Below are 19,823 nucleotides of genomic sequence, written 5' to 3' on the forward strand. Positions count from 1 at the left end.
TCAAGAGATGGAGACCATCCTGGCCAACATGGTGAAACCCCGTCTCTACTAAAAATACAGAAATTAGCTGGTCATGGTGGCACGCACTGGTAGTCCCAGCTACTCGGGAGGCTGAGGCAGGAGAATCGCTTGAACCCAGGAGGCGGAGGTTGCAGTCAGCCGAGATTGTGCCACTGCACTCCAGCCTGGCGACAAAGCGAGACTCCGTCTGAAAAAATAAATAAGAAAGAAACTCCCAAATGAGTTTCGTGATCTAATCTCAAGTGGGGATGAACCCCGAGGGCCAGAGCTGAGCACAAGTGGGAAGTGTTCTCTTGCCACAGGTGCGGGAGCTGGACACCTCTGCTTTGCGGGTCAATCCAGGACAGGTGTGGCCTGAGAGCCATTGTTTGTGTCTTGAGTGGGAAGTCTTGCATCCTGGGTCAGTTTTGTATTCTGAGCATGGACTGCCTGGGATTCCGCTGGCAGTTACAGCTTTCTTCTGCAGAAGTCTGCAGGTGAGAGACACACCATGTCAGGGGCATGGGAGCTGAGTGGGTCTCATTGTGGTCTGCTGCCCCTCTCTTCCTGTGCAGACTGTTTTGTGCAGCAGAAATGGTTCCACTCCTCTCTGAAACATTACCCCAGTGGCCAGGAAACTTCCTTTCAACTTCCGCTGCTTTGCATCTGCACTTGGGGAGCCAGAGCACAAACGGCTGACCCAGCCCCCCGCACAGCTTCACCTCCTTTATATGCCTTGGTAGCAGACAATGGATAGGGACTTTTGAGAGTTTGATGGCCCCACCCATCTCCTGGGATATCTGAGTACTCTTCCTGGGTAACATAGGCCATGCATAAATCCCACAGCCACAGCTTCCTCCCTCCTGCAAGTGCCACCTCCTGGCAGGAGGTCAACTGGCACAGCCCATTACAACATCTGCTGACACAACATAGTGCTCATAGTGAACAGGCTCACTATAGCTGGCAATTGAGAAAGCCACCACACTAAGGCTATTTATAACCAAGGAAATCTTACAGAGATACATCACTTCCCTGTCACCCCCATCAGAGCTGGTGCTTGCACCTACCACTGGGAGACCAGAGGACAGATCAGCCTTGTCCAGCTCCACCCACCACCAGCATGGGTTGTGGCAGCCCCACCAGGTGGCTAGATCCAGAGGAGCAGGAGCATTCACAGTCTTCTGACCCTAAGGGACTGCCGCTCCTAGGGGAAAAGGGAGTGCACCACACCAAGGGAGCACCCCACAGGACAAAAGAAACCAGAGTGAGAGCTTTTCTCTATTCCAGAACTTCCTGCTTGTGAGCAGCGAACAGCTGCACCTCTTTAAGCAGGGGCACACGCAGAGTGCTGGGCTTAGTGGAGGAAGACTATGGCTCTGCGCAGCAGTCAAGCAGCCCCTGTGCTCATGAAGAGATTTGGAGAAGGGTACTTCTTGTCCCCCTTGGCCATTGCTGCAGGCACAGCCAGGAATTCTCCTGTGAAAACTCAGTGGCAGTGCACCTGTACACAGCCTTTCTGGAACATTTGGGGGTGACTGTGTCCCCAAGGGAGGTGTGCCCTCCAGGTTCAGGCTTGCATGAGGGGTGGAGTTCCACTTCCCATCTACATGAATATCAGTATTCCTGCAGATGGACCGAGGTGCCTATCTGATCTGAATATAAAAAATCCTGGGATGGGGGCATGATAGAAGGTAGGTCACTTTTGTGCTGGCCTCATAGTGGAGCTGAGGTGACTCCCTCCCTCCCCCGCAAAGATTTCAATGTATTTCGCTGGGAGCTCCTCCAGCTGCCTCTATCAGAGCTGGGACTTTTGCCCTCTGTTGGGTTTTGCATTTACCCACCTGCTTCAGCCACAGGCATTTCTTATCCTTAGGTGCCTTCTACTGGTCTGAAGGCTGAACTGTTCAACCCAGTGAAAAAATACTGAGAGTGGGGGGAGGGAAGTACACATGAATGGGGAATGAGGTAAGCTTCATGAGACCTCTGCCATCCTAGCCCCAGAGGAGACAGTAAACCTGCTCACACATCCAGTACATAGCTACTACAAGTAGCATGTGAGAAAGTCATTGCACAAAGATTCTGTATATCTAAGGAATTCATACAGAGTCTTTGACATGGAAAGCACCCAGAGTCAAAGCTAGTCAATCATGAACTATACACATTATAGTCACAACCTCAAAGCTCAATCAAAATAAATTTTAAAATAATAAGAAGAAATATCCCCAGATGAGAAAGAACCAGAAAAATGATTCTGACAATATGAAACAAACAAAGAAACAAATAAACAGTTTTATAACACCCCCAAAAGATCACACTAACTCTCCAGCAATGGATCCAAATCAAAATGAAATCTTTGGAATACCAGATAAAGAATTTAAAAAATTGATTGCAAAGTTTCTCAGTGAGATCCAAGAGAAAGTTGGAAACCAACATAAAATATCAAAAAATACAATTCAGGATATACATGAAAAATTATCTGAAAACAAATATTTCTTTAAAAAACAAAACAAAAAAACAGAATTTGTGGGGCGCGGTGGCTCATGCCTGTAATTCCAGCACTTTGGGAGGCCAAGGCAGGTGGATCATGAGGTCAAGAGATCGAGACCATCCTGGCCAACACGGTGAAACCCCATCTCTACTAAAAATACAAAAATTAGCTGGGCATGGTGGCACACACCTCTAGTCCCAGCTACTAGGGGGTGGCTGAGGCAGGAGAATCACTTGAACCCGGGAGGCAGAGGTTGCAGTGAGCTGAGATTGCACCACTGCACTCTAGCCTGGTGACAGAGCAAAACTCCATCAGAAAAAAAAAAAAAAAAAAAAAAAACAGGACTTCTAGAAGTAAAAGACTTGCTTAGGGAATTACACAACGCAGTTGAAAATTTTAACAGTAAACTAGACCAAGCAGATGAAAGAAATTAACAGCTTGAAGATGAGGCTTTTAAGTTAGCCCAATCAGACAAAAATAAAAAAAAAAGAAATAAAGTCTCCAAGAAATGTGGCATTACATAAAATGTCCAAACCTAACAATCACAGGTATTCCAGAAGAAGAAGGAAGAACGATGAAGGAAGAAGAAGGAGAAGGAGAAGGAGAAGAAGGAGGAAAGGAGAAGGAGGAGAAAAGGAAGAGGAAGAAGAAGGGGACAACAATAAAATGTTTAGAAACCTATTTGAGAGGACAATTGAGGAAATATTCCCTGGTCTTGCTGGAATATTAGACATCTAGACACAAAAAGCTCAAAGAATTCCTGGGAGATACATTACAAAAAGGATATCACCACAGCATATATATAAAATCAATGTGAAGGAAAGAATTCTAAGAGCAGTGAGACAAAATAACTTATAAAAGAAATAACATATAAAGGAAATCAAATAACTTGTAAAGGAAAACCTATTAGACTAACAGGAGACTTCTCAGCAGAAACCTTCTAAACCAGAAGGCTTTGGGGTCTTGTCTTTAGTCTTCTAAACAGAATAACTATCAGCCAAGAATTTTGTATCCTGCAAAACTAAATTTCATAAATAAAGGAGAAGTAAAGTCATTCCCAGACAAACAAATGCTGACAGAATTTGGCACAACTAGACCACCTCTACAAGAAATGCTCAAAGGAATGGTAAACATCAAAGTAAAAGGTTGATATGCACCAGTATAAAAACACTCAAAATTATAAATTCATAGAGCTTATGAAATAATAACACAATGGAGAATACAAAGCAATTAATGATCCACAAGATGAATGCAACAGTTACCCACATATCAATATTGACTTTGAATGTAAATGTTCTAAATTCTCCACTTAAAAGATATAGGTTGGCAGAATTGATAAAATACGTAATCCAAATATCTACCTCCTTCAAGAGACCAACTTAACACATAAAGATTCTTACAGAGTCAAGGTAAAAGAGTGGGAAAATATATAGCATGCAAATGGAAGCCAAAAGCAAGCAGTAGTACCCATTCTTACATCACAGAAAACAGACTTTAAATCAACAGCAGTAATAAAGACAAAGAAGGTCATTATATAATGATAAAGAATCAATTCAACAAGAAGATATAACAATCATAAATATATATGCACCTAACATCAGAGCTCTCAGATTCATGAAACAAATACTACCAGACCTAAGAAAAGAGATAGACAGCAATACAGTAATAGGGGAGAATTCAACAATCCACTGACAGAAGTAGACAGACTGTCAAGGCAGAAAGTCAACAAGGGAGCACTAGACTTAAACTGGTCTCTGGAATAAATGGACCTAACAAATATTTACAAAACATTCTGCCCCAAAAATGTAGCATATACATACTTCTCATCAGCACATAGAACATTTTCCAAGATAGACCATATGACAGGCCACAAAACAAGTCTCAATAAATTTTTAAAGATTTAAATACTACCAAGTATCTTCTCAGACCAAAGCAGAACAAAACTAGAAATCAATTTTAGGAGGAACTCTCAAAACTATAAAAAATACATGGAAATTTAAAAACCTGCTTCTGAATGATCTTTGGGTCAATGATGAAATTAAGACAGAAATTTTTAAAAATTTTTGAAAGGAATTATAACAGTAACACAAGGTATCAAAATCTCTGGGATACAGCAAAAGCAGAGCTAAGAGGGAAGTTTATAATGCCAAATGCCTACATAAAAAAGACAGAAAGATCACAAATTGACATGCTAATGTCATGCCTCAAGGAACTAGAAAAACAAGAACAAACCAAACCCAAACCTAGCAGAAGAAAAGAAATAATAAAGAGCAGAACTAAATGAAATTGAAACCAACAAATACAAGGATCAATGAAACAAAAAGTTGGTTATTTGAAAAGATAAATAAAATCGATAGACCAATAGCTAGATTAACCAAAAAAAGAAGAAAGAGAATTTAAATAAGCTCAATCAGAAATGAAAATGAAGACATTACAACAGATACTAAAGAAATGTAAAGTATTATTCAAGATTACTCTGAACACCTCTAAACACACAAACTAGAAAATCTAGAGGAAATGGATAAATTCCTAAAAACATATAGCCCCCCAAGCCTGAATCAGGAAGAAATAGAACTCTTGAACAGACCAATAACAAGTCTTGAAATTGAATTAATACTAAAAAAAAAAACTCTCACAGCAAAGAAAAGCCCAGAACTAGATGAATTCACAGCCACATTCTACCAGACAGTCATAAAACTGACATCAATCCTACTGAAACTACTCCAGTGGATCAAGAAGGAGAGAATACTCCCTAACTCATTCTACGAAGCCAGTATCACCCTAATACCCAAGCCAGGAAAGGACACAACCAAATAGGAAATGTCCCTGATGAACATAGATGCAAAAATTCTCAACAAAATAATAGAAAACCAAATCCAACAGCACATGAAAAAATTAATTCACAATCAAGTGGGTTTCATTCCAGGGATGCTAGGAGGGATAAATATATGCAAGTCAATAAACATGATTCACCACATAAGAAGAATTAAAAATAAAAACCATATGATCGTATCAATAGATGTAGAAAAATCATTCAATAAAATCTAGCATCTCTTCCTGGTAAAAATTCTCCACAAACTAGGAATAGAAGGAAAAGGAACATAACTCAAAATAATAAAAGCCAGATACATGAAACCCATAGCCAACATCATTCTGAATGAGGGCAAAGTTGAAAGCGTTCCCCCTAAGAGCTAGAACAAGACAAGGGCTCCCAGTTTTACCACTTCCATTCAACATAGTACTGGAGGTCTTAGCCAGAACAATCAGGCAAAATAAAGAAATAAAGAGCATCCACATTGGAAAAGAGGATGTCAAACTGTCTCTGTTGGCTGTTGATATAAATGTATACATAGAAAACCCCAAAGACTCCTAGATTTGATAAATGAATTTAATGAAGTCTCAGAGTACAAAATCAAGGTACATAAATCAGTACCACTGCTATATGCCAATAATAATCAAGCTGAGAATCAAATCGAGAACTCAATCCCATTTATAATAGCTGCAAAAAACATAAAATACCTAAAAATATGCTTAACTAAGGAGGTGAAAGATCTCTACAAGGAGAACTACAAAACGCTGATAAAAGAAATCATAGATGACACAAACAAATGGAAAAGCATCCCATGTTCATGGATTAAAAAAATCAATATTGTGAAAATGGCCATACTATCCAAAGCAATCTTCGGACTCAGTATAATTACTATCAAAGTATCAACATCATTTTTCACAGAATTAGAAAAAACACTAAAATTCGTATGGAACCAAAAAAGAGCCTGAATAGCCTAAGCAATCCTAAACAAAAATAGGAAATCTGGCAATATCACATTACCTGACTTAAAATTATACTACAAGGCTATAGCAACCAAAACAGCATGGTTATAAAATAAAAGTAATGTGAAAGTAGACATATAGACCAATGGAACAGAATATACCCAGAAATAAAGCCACGTATCTACAGCCAACTGCTCTTCAACAAAGCAGACGAAAACATACACTGGGGAATCGATATCCTATTTCAACAAATGATGCTGGGAAAATTGGATAACCAAATATAGAAGAATGAAACTGGATCCCTATCTCTGACCATATACAAAAAAATTAACACAACATGGATTAAAGACTTAAATGTAAGACCCGAAACCGTAAAGATTCTAAAAGAAACCCTAGGGAGAAAAACTCTTCTCAACATTGGCGTAGGTAAAAAATTTATGACAAAGACCCCAAAAGCAAATGTAATAAAAACAAAAATAAATAAGTAGGACTTAATTAAATTAAAAAACTTCTGTACAGCTAAATAATCAACAGAGTAAATAGACAACTTATAGAATGGGAGAAAATATTCACAAACTATACATCCAACAAACGGCTAATATCCAAGATCCACAGGGGCCTCAAATCAGCAAGAAAAAAAAAAAAATAATCCCATAAAAAGTGGGAAAATGTGAAGAGATATTTTACAAAAGAAGCCGTACAAATGGCCAACAAACATATGAAAAAAATGCTCCACATCACTAATCATCAGTGACATGCAAGTTAAAACCAAAATGAGATATCACCTTACAGTCAGAATGGCTATTAATAAAAAGTTAAAAAAAAAATAGATACTGGCATGGATGCTGTGAAATGGAACTCTTACTGTTGATGTGTTAGGTAAATTAGTACAACTTCTATGCAGAACAGTATGGAGAGTTCTCAAAGAACTAAAAACAGTTCTACTATTTGATCCAGCAATCCCACTACTGGATATCTACCCAAAGAAAAAGAAGCCATTATATCAAAAAGACACCTACACTTATATGTTTATTGCAGCACAATTCACAAACACAGAGGTATGGAATCAACCTAAGTGCCCATCAATGGATGAGTGGATAAAGGAAATGTCAGATAGAGATATAGATAGATATAGATAGATCGTGGAATACTACTCAGTTATAATAACAGAACAAAATAATGTCTTTTGCAGCAACTTGATTAGAATTGGAGGCCATTATCCTAAGTGAAGTAACTCAGAAACAGAAAACCAAAAACTGCATATTCTCACTTATAAGTGAAAGCTAAGCTATGAGTATGCATGGGCATATAGAATGGTATAATGAACATTGGAGACACAAAAGTGGGAAGGGGATGAGAGATTAAATATTACCTATTGGATACAATGTACACCATTCAGGTGATGGGTACACTAAAAGCCCAGACGTTACCACTATATAATTCATCCATTTAACCAAACCCCTAGAGCTACTAAAATAAATAAATAAATAGGGAAGAAAAGACAGCAGAAAATACATGACTAGCAAACATGAATATTACTAATGTATAGTTACCTATATACAGCATATATTACAAATCTCTTGAGGTGTTCTTTGTATCACTTGAGTTCCTATTATCGCTATAATGAATTATTCCAAGTTTACTGTCATAAAAGCCACACACATTTATTATTTTCCCATTCTGGAGGTCAGAAATCTGAAATTGGTTTCACTGATCTGAAATCAAGGCGTCCACAGAGCCAATTCTCTCTTGAAGGGGTAGGGGAGAATCCATTTCCCTGCCTTTTCCAGCTTCAAGAGGCGCCTGCATTCCTTGGCTCATGGTCCCTTTCTTTATCTACAAAACCAGCAACAGAGACTCTTCAAATCTCCCTCTCTCTCTCTCGGACTCTGACATTTCTGCCTGCCTCTTTCACTTATAAAAACTCTGGTAACTGCATTGAGTCTACACTCAGATAATTCAGGATAATTTCCCCATCTCAAGATCCTTAGTCTAATCACACTTGCAAAGTCCCTCTTACCAGGCGGCTGTATTCACAGCTTCCAGAAAATAGGATGTGGACATCTTGGAGGGGCCATTATCATGTCTACCACAAGGTATAAATTAAAACATCAGAAGCAGTTTTAAATTAATTTGCCTTGGACTTAATTATTATGTATCAACTTACCTTTGGGTCAGATAATATATGTGAGATTGATTCATTAACTAGAAAATGAAAATAATATTTTTAATAGAGTTTTTATACTAGTCGATTATTTTCTGCTGAAAGGACTTTAAGTTGAATGTTAAAATTCTTGTTATAAACTTCCACGTAATGGTAGTTGGGTAGCAATAACAATAAACTGATAGTTTTGTGCCTGTAGCAGTATTTTGATGAGACTATTTTTGACTGAAACTCTTCATTTTATATTTAAAAAATCACTGCATTTTATGCTGTTATTTGCTTCACTGAATTTTTTAATTTAATATGTTCTATTAAAGAGACTTTAAAGCTAGATATAAACTTTTTTCTCTGTATACATTTTTAATATTCACATTTTTAACCTAACAACCTAAAGATAAATTTGAATTTCTCAAACTATTCAACCTATAGAGTTTTTCCTCTGTAAAACTGAAGTGATACTGAACAAAACTGCTGCAAAGACTAAATAAGATGATGTATCTATAACTGTAGCCCAATTGCTGGGCCATAACACGTAGGTAGGTCTTCAATAAACTTTTAGCCTGATCCAAAATATATTCCACAAGATTTGCTGACCAATATTGAGACATGTTTCTATAAATACTGCAGATGAATAATACTGTGGGTGTTGTTTCTTAGTAAACTTGCCAAATTTTAAATATTTGGTTACTCTACACAATGAAATAAAATTTTAACATGAGCATCCAAGTAACTCTATTTACTAAAAAATGGCTGTTTCTTTACATGATATATGACTAATGAGTCAAGGTATCCTATAGCTATACAAAATGATAACATTAAGCATTTTTTATTTTATCTATCTAAAGGTGCCAATACATTATGAAGAAAATTCTGTTTATTTCATTATATTTAATACAGCATATTCCAACTTAAAGTTATTCAGAAGATCAACTGAAGGCAAATCGAAAAGACAGCAGTGCTTTAAGAAATAAAAGCCAAAAAATAAAAGTTTTTCAGTGGTTATAAATTACTTTCAAGTTGCATTATTTCAAATTTCTTCCTGTAATCTCATGTTCCTAACTCTCTAACTCCCTTTGATTAAATCATGTTCCTTTGCTTTCACTATTTTCTTTTTGTGAACTTGTCAAATCATCTTTGTCTTGTCTTGTATAATTTAAGAGACTTTTATGTCGCTCTCTGAGCGACTATCACCACACAAGTCCAACTGGGAGAATAATTTATGAGGTTCAAAATGAAGGGTCATTGTGAATGCTGTCTTTCCCGCAATGAGTACGTACACTATCTTGTTCATGCATGACAGGATTTTAACTAAATCAAGGGAGATAGATGCTTTTAAATGAAGTATTATGAATGATATCATTCGTTACATAAAATAATTTACTTTTTTAATCTTTACATTGTTTAATAAGTTTAGAGAACTGGAAGAAAACGTCTTTAGGTGTGGGTTTATCTGTAACTGTCACATAAGTATTTCTTTGGTAGAAAACACAATTTCAAAAGTTGTAGTTTTATGTCCTTAGGTTAACATCCAGTATCCAGTCATAAGCCAGAATATTATGCATAGTAAGTATTCTGCACAATGATACTAAATGCAGAGGAAAAGCAAAGAAAGTAGATTTTCTCAATTTTGAAGAGAGGTTAATTTTTAAGTGTTATTACTTTATCAAAGTACTCCTGACTGGTGTTCAGCAATCTTTGGTTCTAGTAATGTTTATTTGGCTTTTTCTTATCATTTCAGTGCCCAGTATCTTTTTTTATTACAACAGACAAATCTAATTACTTCCGATTAATCTCAATAGCTGTGATTAGTATTATGAATACTTCCCTTCCAATCTAACTGAAATCATAAATGTTTCCATGTCACCTTATTTTTTACAAGCACATGGTGTAAGGCATACCAAATAAGAAAATATATTAACTTTTAGCAGACAGACAACTGTAATGGAAAACTAAATGTTTATTTGAGTATATTTATGTATATATGTTCTATTATTTTAAACAGCCTGTAAATCTAAGCCTCTCCTCTTATCTAAAAATCAGCCTTCCTCCTCTCATTCCCTTTGCATTTTCACTAAACTCCCCTCAGTGTACTTATCTTGCTTTTTACATGTTTATTTGTGTGAGTAGTTTATGTTTTTTCATATGTCCTGAGCTCTCTGCCTTACCCACAATGGCTTGACTATAAAGAAATGATAGCTAACTTTGGCCAGGTGTGGTGGTTCATGCCTGTAATCCCAGCACCTTGGGAAGCTGCGGCAGGCAGATCACAAGGTCAGGAGATCGAGACCATCCTGGCCAACATGGTGAAACCCCGTCTCTACTAAAAAAAAAATATAAAAATTAGCTGGGTGTGGTTGCATGTGCCTGAAGTCCCAGCTACTCGGGATGCTGAGGCAGGGGAATTGCTTGAACCCAGGAGGCAGAGGTTGCAGTGAGCCAAGATCGTGCCACTGCACTCCAGCCTGGCAACAGAGCGAGACTCCATCTCAAAAAAAAAAAAAAAAAAAAAAAAGAATTGATAGCTAACATTAATTGAGCTCTTGCTATGTTCCAGATGCATTAAAAGCTTTTTACCATGTTAATTCCTTTAATCTTTAAGCCAGATGAAATGGGTACCACTGTAATCTTCACTGTATAGAGGAGGAAACAGAAACTCAGAACAGTGAAGCAATCTGAGTAGAGTCACACAGCCTCTAAGTGGCCAAAGCCAAAATCTAAACCTGGATTAAGAGCCACTGAACACATGAGCATCACCCACATCTAGAGAACTTCAGTGCATACATTTCCCCCATGATTGATTTTCAAATCACCAAGTACTTCTAATTAACCTTCATTATTGTTATGATTTGACATTTGTTGTTCTATATATATGATTAATATCTGCCCCATACCATGCCAGAACATAAGAATGCAACACCTAGTACTTTATAGATGAGTAATAGCAGCTGCCATTTATTAAGCTTTTGCCATGTGCCAGGCACTGCATCTTATTATTTAATACTCAGAAAGATCTATGGGGTACCTCCCAATTTACTTCCACTTTAGAGATGAGGAAAGTGAGGCAGAGAGGTTAGATGACTTGCCCAAGATCACACAGCTAGTAAATAGTGGAGCCAGGATTTAAACTCAGTAGCCGAACTCCAAAGCTTGGCTCTGAATGAGTGAAGAGATGTGTTCCTAGAAATCTAGCTTGGAGAGTCAAGAAAAGTAATAGGGAGGAGATGACATTTGACATATCTGGAAGGGCAAAGTGGGAAAGAAAGGAAACAATACACTCAGTGGAGACAACAACATGGATAAAGTACTGAGGAATGGTGTACCTGCAGCATAATGGGTGCTCAAAAATGCAAATGAAAAAAATGAATATCTTTATAGCCCATGAGTTAAAAGGTTTTGCACATCTAAATGTTGTATGACTAATACTCTCTGTGCGTTTCTTTCTTTCAGTGCCACCGTGGGCCTTAATCGCAATAGCCATAGTCGCAGTCCTTTTAGTCCTGACCTGCTGCTTTTGTATCTGTAAGAAATGTTTGTTCAAAAAGAAAAACAAGAAGAAGGGAAAGGAAAAAGGAGGGAAAAATGCCATTAACATGAAAGATGTAAAAGACTTAGGGAAGACGATGAAAGATCAGGTAAGGTATCCTTTCCACATTTCTTCTTAGATTATTTTGTTTAAAAAAGATAAACAAATGGTTTATTATTCTATGCCATATAATTATAGAAATAAACAACTTCTGACCCATATCGTTTTTGAGAAGCTTTGCAAACCTTTCAGTCATTGTTCAAGATCCCAAAGCATGATGGAGGCATTTGGCAGGGTTTTCCAATCTCCTGAGCATATAGAACAGAAAAGGGCATCCATGATCATCAGGCCCATCTTGATGGGTTTGGCATATGAGAATGATGCCTGAATATTTTGATTACATCTGTTTAACCAGCCTTCATTGTGTTTAGAGTTAGAAAAGTCAAATAAAAAGTGCCTGAGTGTTTTGCAATTGGGCAGGGGATCCTTCTAATTTCTCCCGTTCATAGTCACTGTTAAATAACTGAGTTTTACAGCTGTTCATCAAACTTGATGAAAGCTGCTTTTCCTACATGTCCATCCAGCTGAAAAATTAGTTCTCAAGAATAATGAGTTATATGGGAGAAGGGAGAGAAATATGAGCCAGTTCTAAAGAACAAGACAGGATGGAATTTTTGCCTTATGAAAAAGTTTTCTTTCTTATTTCTTATAAGACAAAATTCTCATTTCAATTTAATAAGGACAATTACAACCATAACACTGGTTATAAAATCCATCTGGCTGGGTTATCTTTCCAAGCCCAAAAAAGCTATTTGGATGTTCTTTATGTTGCTATCTGTTTTTGGCTAAATTAATTGGACAACTTGGTTCAAGATAACATTTACTATTATTAATGATAATTATTAAATGCCTTTTCATTTTTGAAATAATATTCATATTGAATATCTCTAAAGAATATTTAATTCATATTTTAAAATTAAAGTGTAAATGTACAGATTTTTTGTAGAAATAATGTTTTCAATTATCAATATTCTCCATCAAATACAAAAGTTTTATTTATTCCCAAATAGCAAAATATATAGGCAGTTTTATAAATTCCTCTTATACTATTAATTACTATTACTCAAACTCTTAAACCTGCATCTCCTTAAGAACAATTTAATCAGGTGTTACAACAGGCATTTTAAGTGTATTTGCGTTGTTTCCTATTTCATTACACATTCAGGACACTAACTCCCCTTCCCAGCTTGAGTTTTAAACTTTTTCCTCAAAGACTCTATAGTATCTATTGATAATAATTTCACAAAGGCTCATGTTTTACTCTCTGCATTTTTGTTTGGTTTTGGAGCTATGGAATGGGTGGAATGCCTGTACTCATACTCAGAGAGTTTAGGCCTGAGCTCAGAGTAGCAAGGGTTTGATTTTTCTGGCAATTTCTAATCACAGTCACAGAAGCCAATGCATAAACGTTCAACTACAGGTGTCTAATAAAGATTTTTCTCTTCAGTTAATTTAAGTAGAAACTAAAATTTCCAGTCATGTCTTACTTTATTTCCACACTTTTCATAGCAAGCAGGACTTGATAAAGATTTCTTTAAACAACTTATTGGGAGATTAAGTGTGGAAATAACCTCCTAGATGGACATGGACTGAATAATATGTATGTTGATTTTATCAATATTGTGAAAACAATAATTTGACAATAGATCACTATCTTTTTCATAATTATCGTAAAATTTGAATGTGGTTTCCCTGTGCTCTAGAACTAATTAAAATTACTGAATAATGTTAAGTGATAACGATAGCATTTCTTCCTAGGACAATAAATCTATCATGTTTGTGGGATTTGTTCTGTATGATGTAAAATTATAATTTACAGCATAGTGGTGGTGTTTATTACCCCTGTTATGACCTGGATAAATGACCAAGATCTCAAATATAGAGAATTAATGGGGGTTAATTTTTGACCCCCATTATTGATTATCTATTTTTTGGATGGGGAGAGACAGAGAAAATGATGCAAACAAAGAAATATTAAGAAGTCAGTGATAGTTTATAATAATCTGTTATTGCAAATTATTTAGAATTTCAGCCACTCAAAAAGATGTTTTCAGTCATTTTAAGTAGAGCACTTTGTCTACATAGGACATTAGCTAGGTCTCAATTTTACTAAGTTATGAACAATTAAGTTCACAGAATAAGGTACAATTTGGACCTTGATGGATATACACTCCAGTGATGAATGTTTATATAACCATAGCTTATGCTACTTTTTGAAGCAGACAAAAGTAGCTAATCATGGGTTCCATCATTTTATGAAGAGGAAGGCTAAAAAAGCAAAATAGAATGTGCAGATTTTAAGAGGATGTTTCATCACATGTTGAGCGCCAGATCATCCAAAATTCAAAACAGCATGAATACAAATTAAAATTATCATTAAATAATTATATTTTCAAAATATCTTCAGCAGAATGTTGAAGTGAACATGGGGAAGAAAATAAAGATGGCTTATGCCCTTCTCTTTTAAAAACAAGACAGATGTGAGAGGCATTTTAGATATAATCTCTTAATCTTAAGAAATATCTATATATAGGCTCTACATACAAGATATAAAGGCTCTAGGACAATCAATACATTTTACCATTTCAATTCATATCAAATTCACAGAAATTCAAATTTCAATATTCAGGGCTACATGTCTCTATAGTAAGGTTTTGCAACCAAGGAAGATTTTTTAAAATATTCTGCAATGACTGCAAAAAGTATAGACATTTATGTTGTGTTAGATATATATTTATGTGTTCTTTTGTATGCGTTAAAACTGGAGAACACTAACCAGACAGAGGGAAATATTCGCATGTAAAGTCATAGGTCTGGAAAGGTCATTTCTCCATGGTTTTCACTAATGTGTGTGGATATTTTAATTTTTATTTCTTCCTTCTATGTCCTTATCTGTGTTGTGTCTCATGACTGTTCTGGACTGTCCCTTGCGGTAGGTTTCCTCTGCTACTTAGACATCCCTAGTCAACGCTCAGATACATTTAGTGGCCTGGCACCTGGGGCTCCACAGCTGAGGGTATATCATTCTGACACACATCAAGAGGCTGAACTAAATTGATTTTTTTAAAGATAAGGTGTTCTCATTTTAAACACACTAACGGATTAAATATAACAGTATTAGAAAGCTCAAGTTTTAAGTTGATGGACACAAAAAGAAATTCAGTACCTTGTGCTACCTTTCTAGTGTGCCTTATTAAATCCAAATCTGAACAATGTAACTGAGAATGAACAAATGCTCCTTCTGATGGTTGCGAACAAAGCACCTGTTGAATGTCAAAGCAAACCATAAGCATGTGCACTTAATCTTTGAAATTTAAAATAAGGTCTGATGTTCCCAACCCAGCTCTTTCTACTGCAATTTATCAAATTTCAGAACTGCTAGGTTTACAAGCTTTTTCTTCCGAATTTTGATCTATGAAGGGGAAAATAGTGCTCTTGAGATATTATAATAGCTACTGATTTAATAGGTCTGAATTTAATGTGATGGTACAGAAAATGTCTTGCTTGAGCTCAGCCTTTGGGACAGGAATAGACTTAATCACTTCAGTGATGAACAGTGGCACTGGGAAATTATCAAAAATTTAGCCCTATTTCATGCAGAATAATTGCAGAGATGGTCCTGCCTTCTATTCAGGTAAAAACCACTTAGGGAGAAGGAGATTTAATATATCAGCTATTTCCAATTGCATTGGGCTGAAACATGATACACAAATTCAGTTCTGAAAGAGACTTTTGAAAAGGTATTTTAATCAATGAATTTTTTTTTTTTTTTTGAGACGGAGTCTCACTCTGTCGCCCAGGCTGGAGTGCAGTGGCACCATCTCGGCTCACTGCAAGCTCCGCCTCCCGGGTTCACGCCATTCTCCTGCCTCAGCCTCTCCGAGTAGCTGGGACTACAGGCGCCCGCCACCACACCCGGCTAATTTTTTTTGTATTTTTAGTAGAGACGGGGTTTCACTGTGTTAGCCAGGATGGTCTCGATCTCCTGACCTCGTGATCCGCCCGCCTCGGCTTCCCAAAGTGCTGGGATTACAAGCGTGAGCCACCGCGCCCGGCCATGAATTTTTTATTATAATATTAGAGCAACATGCAGATTTATCAAACAGAAATAGATGTTAGATAGTTTGTTATTTTTTTAAAAACCAAAATCTTATAGGGAGGCAAATTACCTAAGCTGCAATTTCCTGAGCACATCTACGACGGTGTTAAAGACTTATACACAGCTAGGGTTTTGAAAGGGCAAAGGGATTCCACTGCCTGAAGTCCTCTAATTAAACTCAGTAGTTTTTTTGTGTGTGTGTCACTTTACTATCATGTTACCTTTAGTGACTAAGCCCCTTGTTCACAAGTTAAACAATTAATATAAATTTTAAAATATTTTCTTGTTGTTTCCTGCCTTTAGCTATTAGTAAGTCAACATTTTAACATTCAAAGAAACAACCAAGCATAGATTAAACTTTCCAAATTAAGTGGTTTGTAGCTAACCAAATTTGATAATGTTTCTACACCGATGTATATCATGATGGCAATTTTCAATTTTCAAAACTCACTGAAGGCTCCTAAGAAATTTCCAGCAAACAAAGGGGAGGCATCACTGACAACAGCTCAATTCTGTTTATATGACCTTCCCACCTGAATGAGTTCTATTAATCCGTGATACAGCTGAGTCTCAGTTTTTTAGAATCAAATTTGAGTTAACTGGGTGAAGCCAAATTAGAAAATCTTGTAATTTCAAGGGCTGAGGGTGCCATTTTGAAGCACCACTGAAGGTCCCTGAGTAAGTGGGTAGATTGAACAGAGAATCTCCTTCCTGAGAATGCTGAACACAGCAAAGAAAAAAGACCATGTAGTCTTGGATGTGGGGGTAGCAGAGTGGAGGAACTGCAGTCTGATGACTGATGCCTATCTACAGCCTGGTTATACTTCTTGCATTTGAGTTCTATGAGAATTCTTAGATTCAATTTGAGAGCTAACAAGAGTTAAGATTCCTTTACTTTATCAGAGATATAAAACAGTCTACCACTGGTATGTCCATTTTGATTTCTGTGAGATTCTACAGTAATACATGCATGCATACACATATACAAAAATAGCAATGAAAATGCTATAACCTAAAACCAGGAGACAATAATTGTTATATATAACACAACAACAAAGTTGAAGTCATTAAAATACAAAGAGCCTTTGCAAATCAATAAGAAAAAGGTAAACAACACATAGACAAATTAGCAAAGGATATGTACAGGCAGTCCCCAGAAGAAAAAATACAAATGGTTAATATAAAAGTTTTTAATCTTTTCAACCTCAGGAAAATGTAATTTTGTATTCTTTTAATTTTGAATAATGACTGTGTATAGATTTCTAATTAATTATTCTAATTACTTAAAGCAATAAGAATTACACATCCCTAGAAACAAAACTTCATGTACTTATAACCTTTGTAAGCTTTGATATTTTTAGCAAAATGTTTGCATGTTATAAAAATACATTATATATTTTGATTTTTTAAAAAGAAGAGCATTTGGATGAAACTTATGAGATAGTGAGCTTTCTAATATTTCCATTTATAGTACACTTAAGTTTTAGGTTATAAAGAGTATTAAACTGGTCAGACTGAGTTTTGAGAGTTCAATACAATTGATTTTGTTCTTAAATACAAAACAAATTCTTATGCCAATTTGTTTTTGACAGAATTGCAAACTTAACTGTTTTTATCTTTTGATATCCAACAGACTCTTAATCAATTTAATTCAGCCTAGCTTTTGATGGAGCTGTTATGAAAATAAAGTGGTAAACTGAAATTGGAAGTGGGGTGAACTTTTCTCTAAACATGGATTTGCTGGTGGCATGTTTTTTTCCTCTTTTTCATACCATGATAAATGTATATGTGAAACACAGGTAATTTAAATTTTCTGAGGATCATTACTGAACTATCTTTTTCATAGGAAATAAGGCAACAAAAGGCCATGCATTTTATATTAGTTATTCCACTGCATGTAGCGATGATATTTTATATGATGCTGAGCATCTCTTTAAACTACATGAATGTGAAATCTGGCCTGGTTAGTAGCATGTTTATCTTTCCTCTGAAAGCAGCAGTTTTATCAGAGCCAAATACAACACCAAGTTGACACTTTCTTTGCAACAACGTTACATTTTTTGCTTGCAATATTCTGAGGGGCTTCTTCCATCGCTTCCATTTTGCTTGCTGACTGGGGAAAAAAATTCCGTGCACAAAAGGAATTTAAAAAATATGTAAGCAGCAAATGTGAATGTGTGTCAGACAAACAGATTTCCAGCATCTTAGTGCTTGCTTCGAACAGCTTGGAAGTGTAACTACAGGCCCAGTTCAATTTGAGTTTTGATGAAAATTCACTGAAATTCACATGTGATCCATTTCTCTATACATAGGCCCTCAAGGATGATGATGCTGAAACTGGATTGACTGATGGAGAAGAAAAAGAAGAACCCAAAGAAGAGGAGAAACTGGGAAAACTTCAGTATTCACTGGATTATGATTTCCAAAATAACCAGGTCTGAAGTGGAGAACTGTCTTCTTATTCCATTATGTTTTCTGAAATTACCAAGTAGAAATTGCAGCAAGATACTTCTTAAAATATTTTGTTTGCTGCGAGGGGAAAATGCAATTATCAAAGCTATGGATGAAATAATTTCTAAGAACAGGCAGTCCCCTACTTCCTAATTTAACTTCTGGTAATTAGAATTCACAGTATTCAACCGATTACATCTACTTGTGGCACTTTCAGCAGGCAGACAGAATACAAATTAACTTGAAGCAGTCAGTCTGCTTCTGAGAGCTTCTAGCCACAGTGTCACCTTCTCAGCTTCCTCAGCCTGAGCTGCAGCAACCTTTCTTAGACTTTACAGATTTAGAACTAGACAGGGCTAGGGGCCTTTGAGTTGGGCCACTATTCTAGTCAAATTTTTGAAAAATATTATAATGATTTGATAAGGGATTGAAGATGAAAAATTAATTCTGGTCCAGTAAATTTAAAAGCAGGATGGCCTTATATGATACTAGGTGAAACTCCTAGTGCTAATGAGATAGCAATTCTAAAAGAGTGAGAAAACCAGAGACTTACTTCTAGTGGCTAGGAATATTGCCCAAAAAGTGACAAGGAACTAAAGAAGGTAACAAAACAGGCATTTTTGCTTCAATTTCTCAAAAAGTCATGAAATGCCACCTAGATGAATGATAGTATTGGCTACCTTTTATTGACTGGCTGTCAATAAAATAGAGATTGCTGAAAGATAACTTAAAAATCGCTTTACATTCGAAGACATTCCAGGATCCGCAACGTTGATGAAAATGTTCCTTACCTTCTGAATTGTTAAAGAAATGTGAAAGCTGGATAAGAATTAGGGGAATAGGCTAAGTTAGAGATCAGGTTTTTAAAAATCTGTAAGACAGGCAGGGTGCAGTGGCTCAGGCCTGTAATCCTAGCCCTTTGGGAGGCCAAGGCAGGCGTATCATGAGGTCAGGAGATCAAGACCATCCTGGCTAACACGGTGAAACCCTGTCTCTACTAAAAATCCGTGTCCGTGTGAAGGGTGGTGGTCACGTGGCCCAGATTTATGCTATCCGTCAGTCCATCTCCAAAGCCCTGGTGGCCTATTGCCAGAAATACGTGGATGAGGCTTCCAAGAAGGAGATCAAAGACATCCTCATCCAGTATGACCAGACCCTGCTAGTAGCTGATCCTCGTCGCTGCGAGTCCAAAAAGTTTGGAGGCCCCGGTGCCCGGGCTTGCTACCAGAAATCCTACCGATAAGCCCATCATGACTCAAAATTCACC

At 36.6% G+C, this 19,823-nt stretch overlaps 2 protein-coding genes across 6 annotated transcripts in view; both read left to right on the top strand.

Moving 5' to 3' along the window:
• Positions 1–19,823, top strand: part of SYT1 (synaptotagmin 1) — a 578,577-nt gene that overhangs the window by 406,329 nt on the left and 152,425 nt on the right. For 3 of the 5 annotated variants that reach the window (XM_058425422.1, XM_032170814.2, XM_058425423.1), the window contains 2 exons: positions 11,871–12,055; positions 18,418–18,540. In XM_058425422.1, coding sequence (XP_058281405.1) covers positions 11,871–12,055; positions 18,418–18,540 — 308 coding nt within the window. The remainder of the gene's footprint in view (positions 1–11,870; positions 12,056–18,417; positions 18,541–19,823) is intronic. The other 2 variants (XM_058425424.1, XM_032170817.2) reach the window with 1 other exon arrangement.
• Positions 19,557–19,799, top strand: LOC116479348 (small ribosomal subunit protein uS9-like; the record flags this gene model as incomplete). The annotated part of the gene is made up of 1 exon (XM_032761825.1): positions 19,557–19,799. A coding segment is annotated over one exon (243 nt), but the record flags the coding sequence as incomplete, so codon positions are not given.

The sequence above is a fragment of the Hylobates moloch genome, unplaced genomic scaffold (assembly GCF_009828535.3).
Source record: "Hylobates moloch isolate HMO894 unplaced genomic scaffold, HMol_V3 SCAFFOLD_12, whole genome shotgun sequence".
Classification (NCBI taxonomy): domain Eukaryota; kingdom Metazoa; phylum Chordata; class Mammalia; order Primates; family Hylobatidae; genus Hylobates; species Hylobates moloch.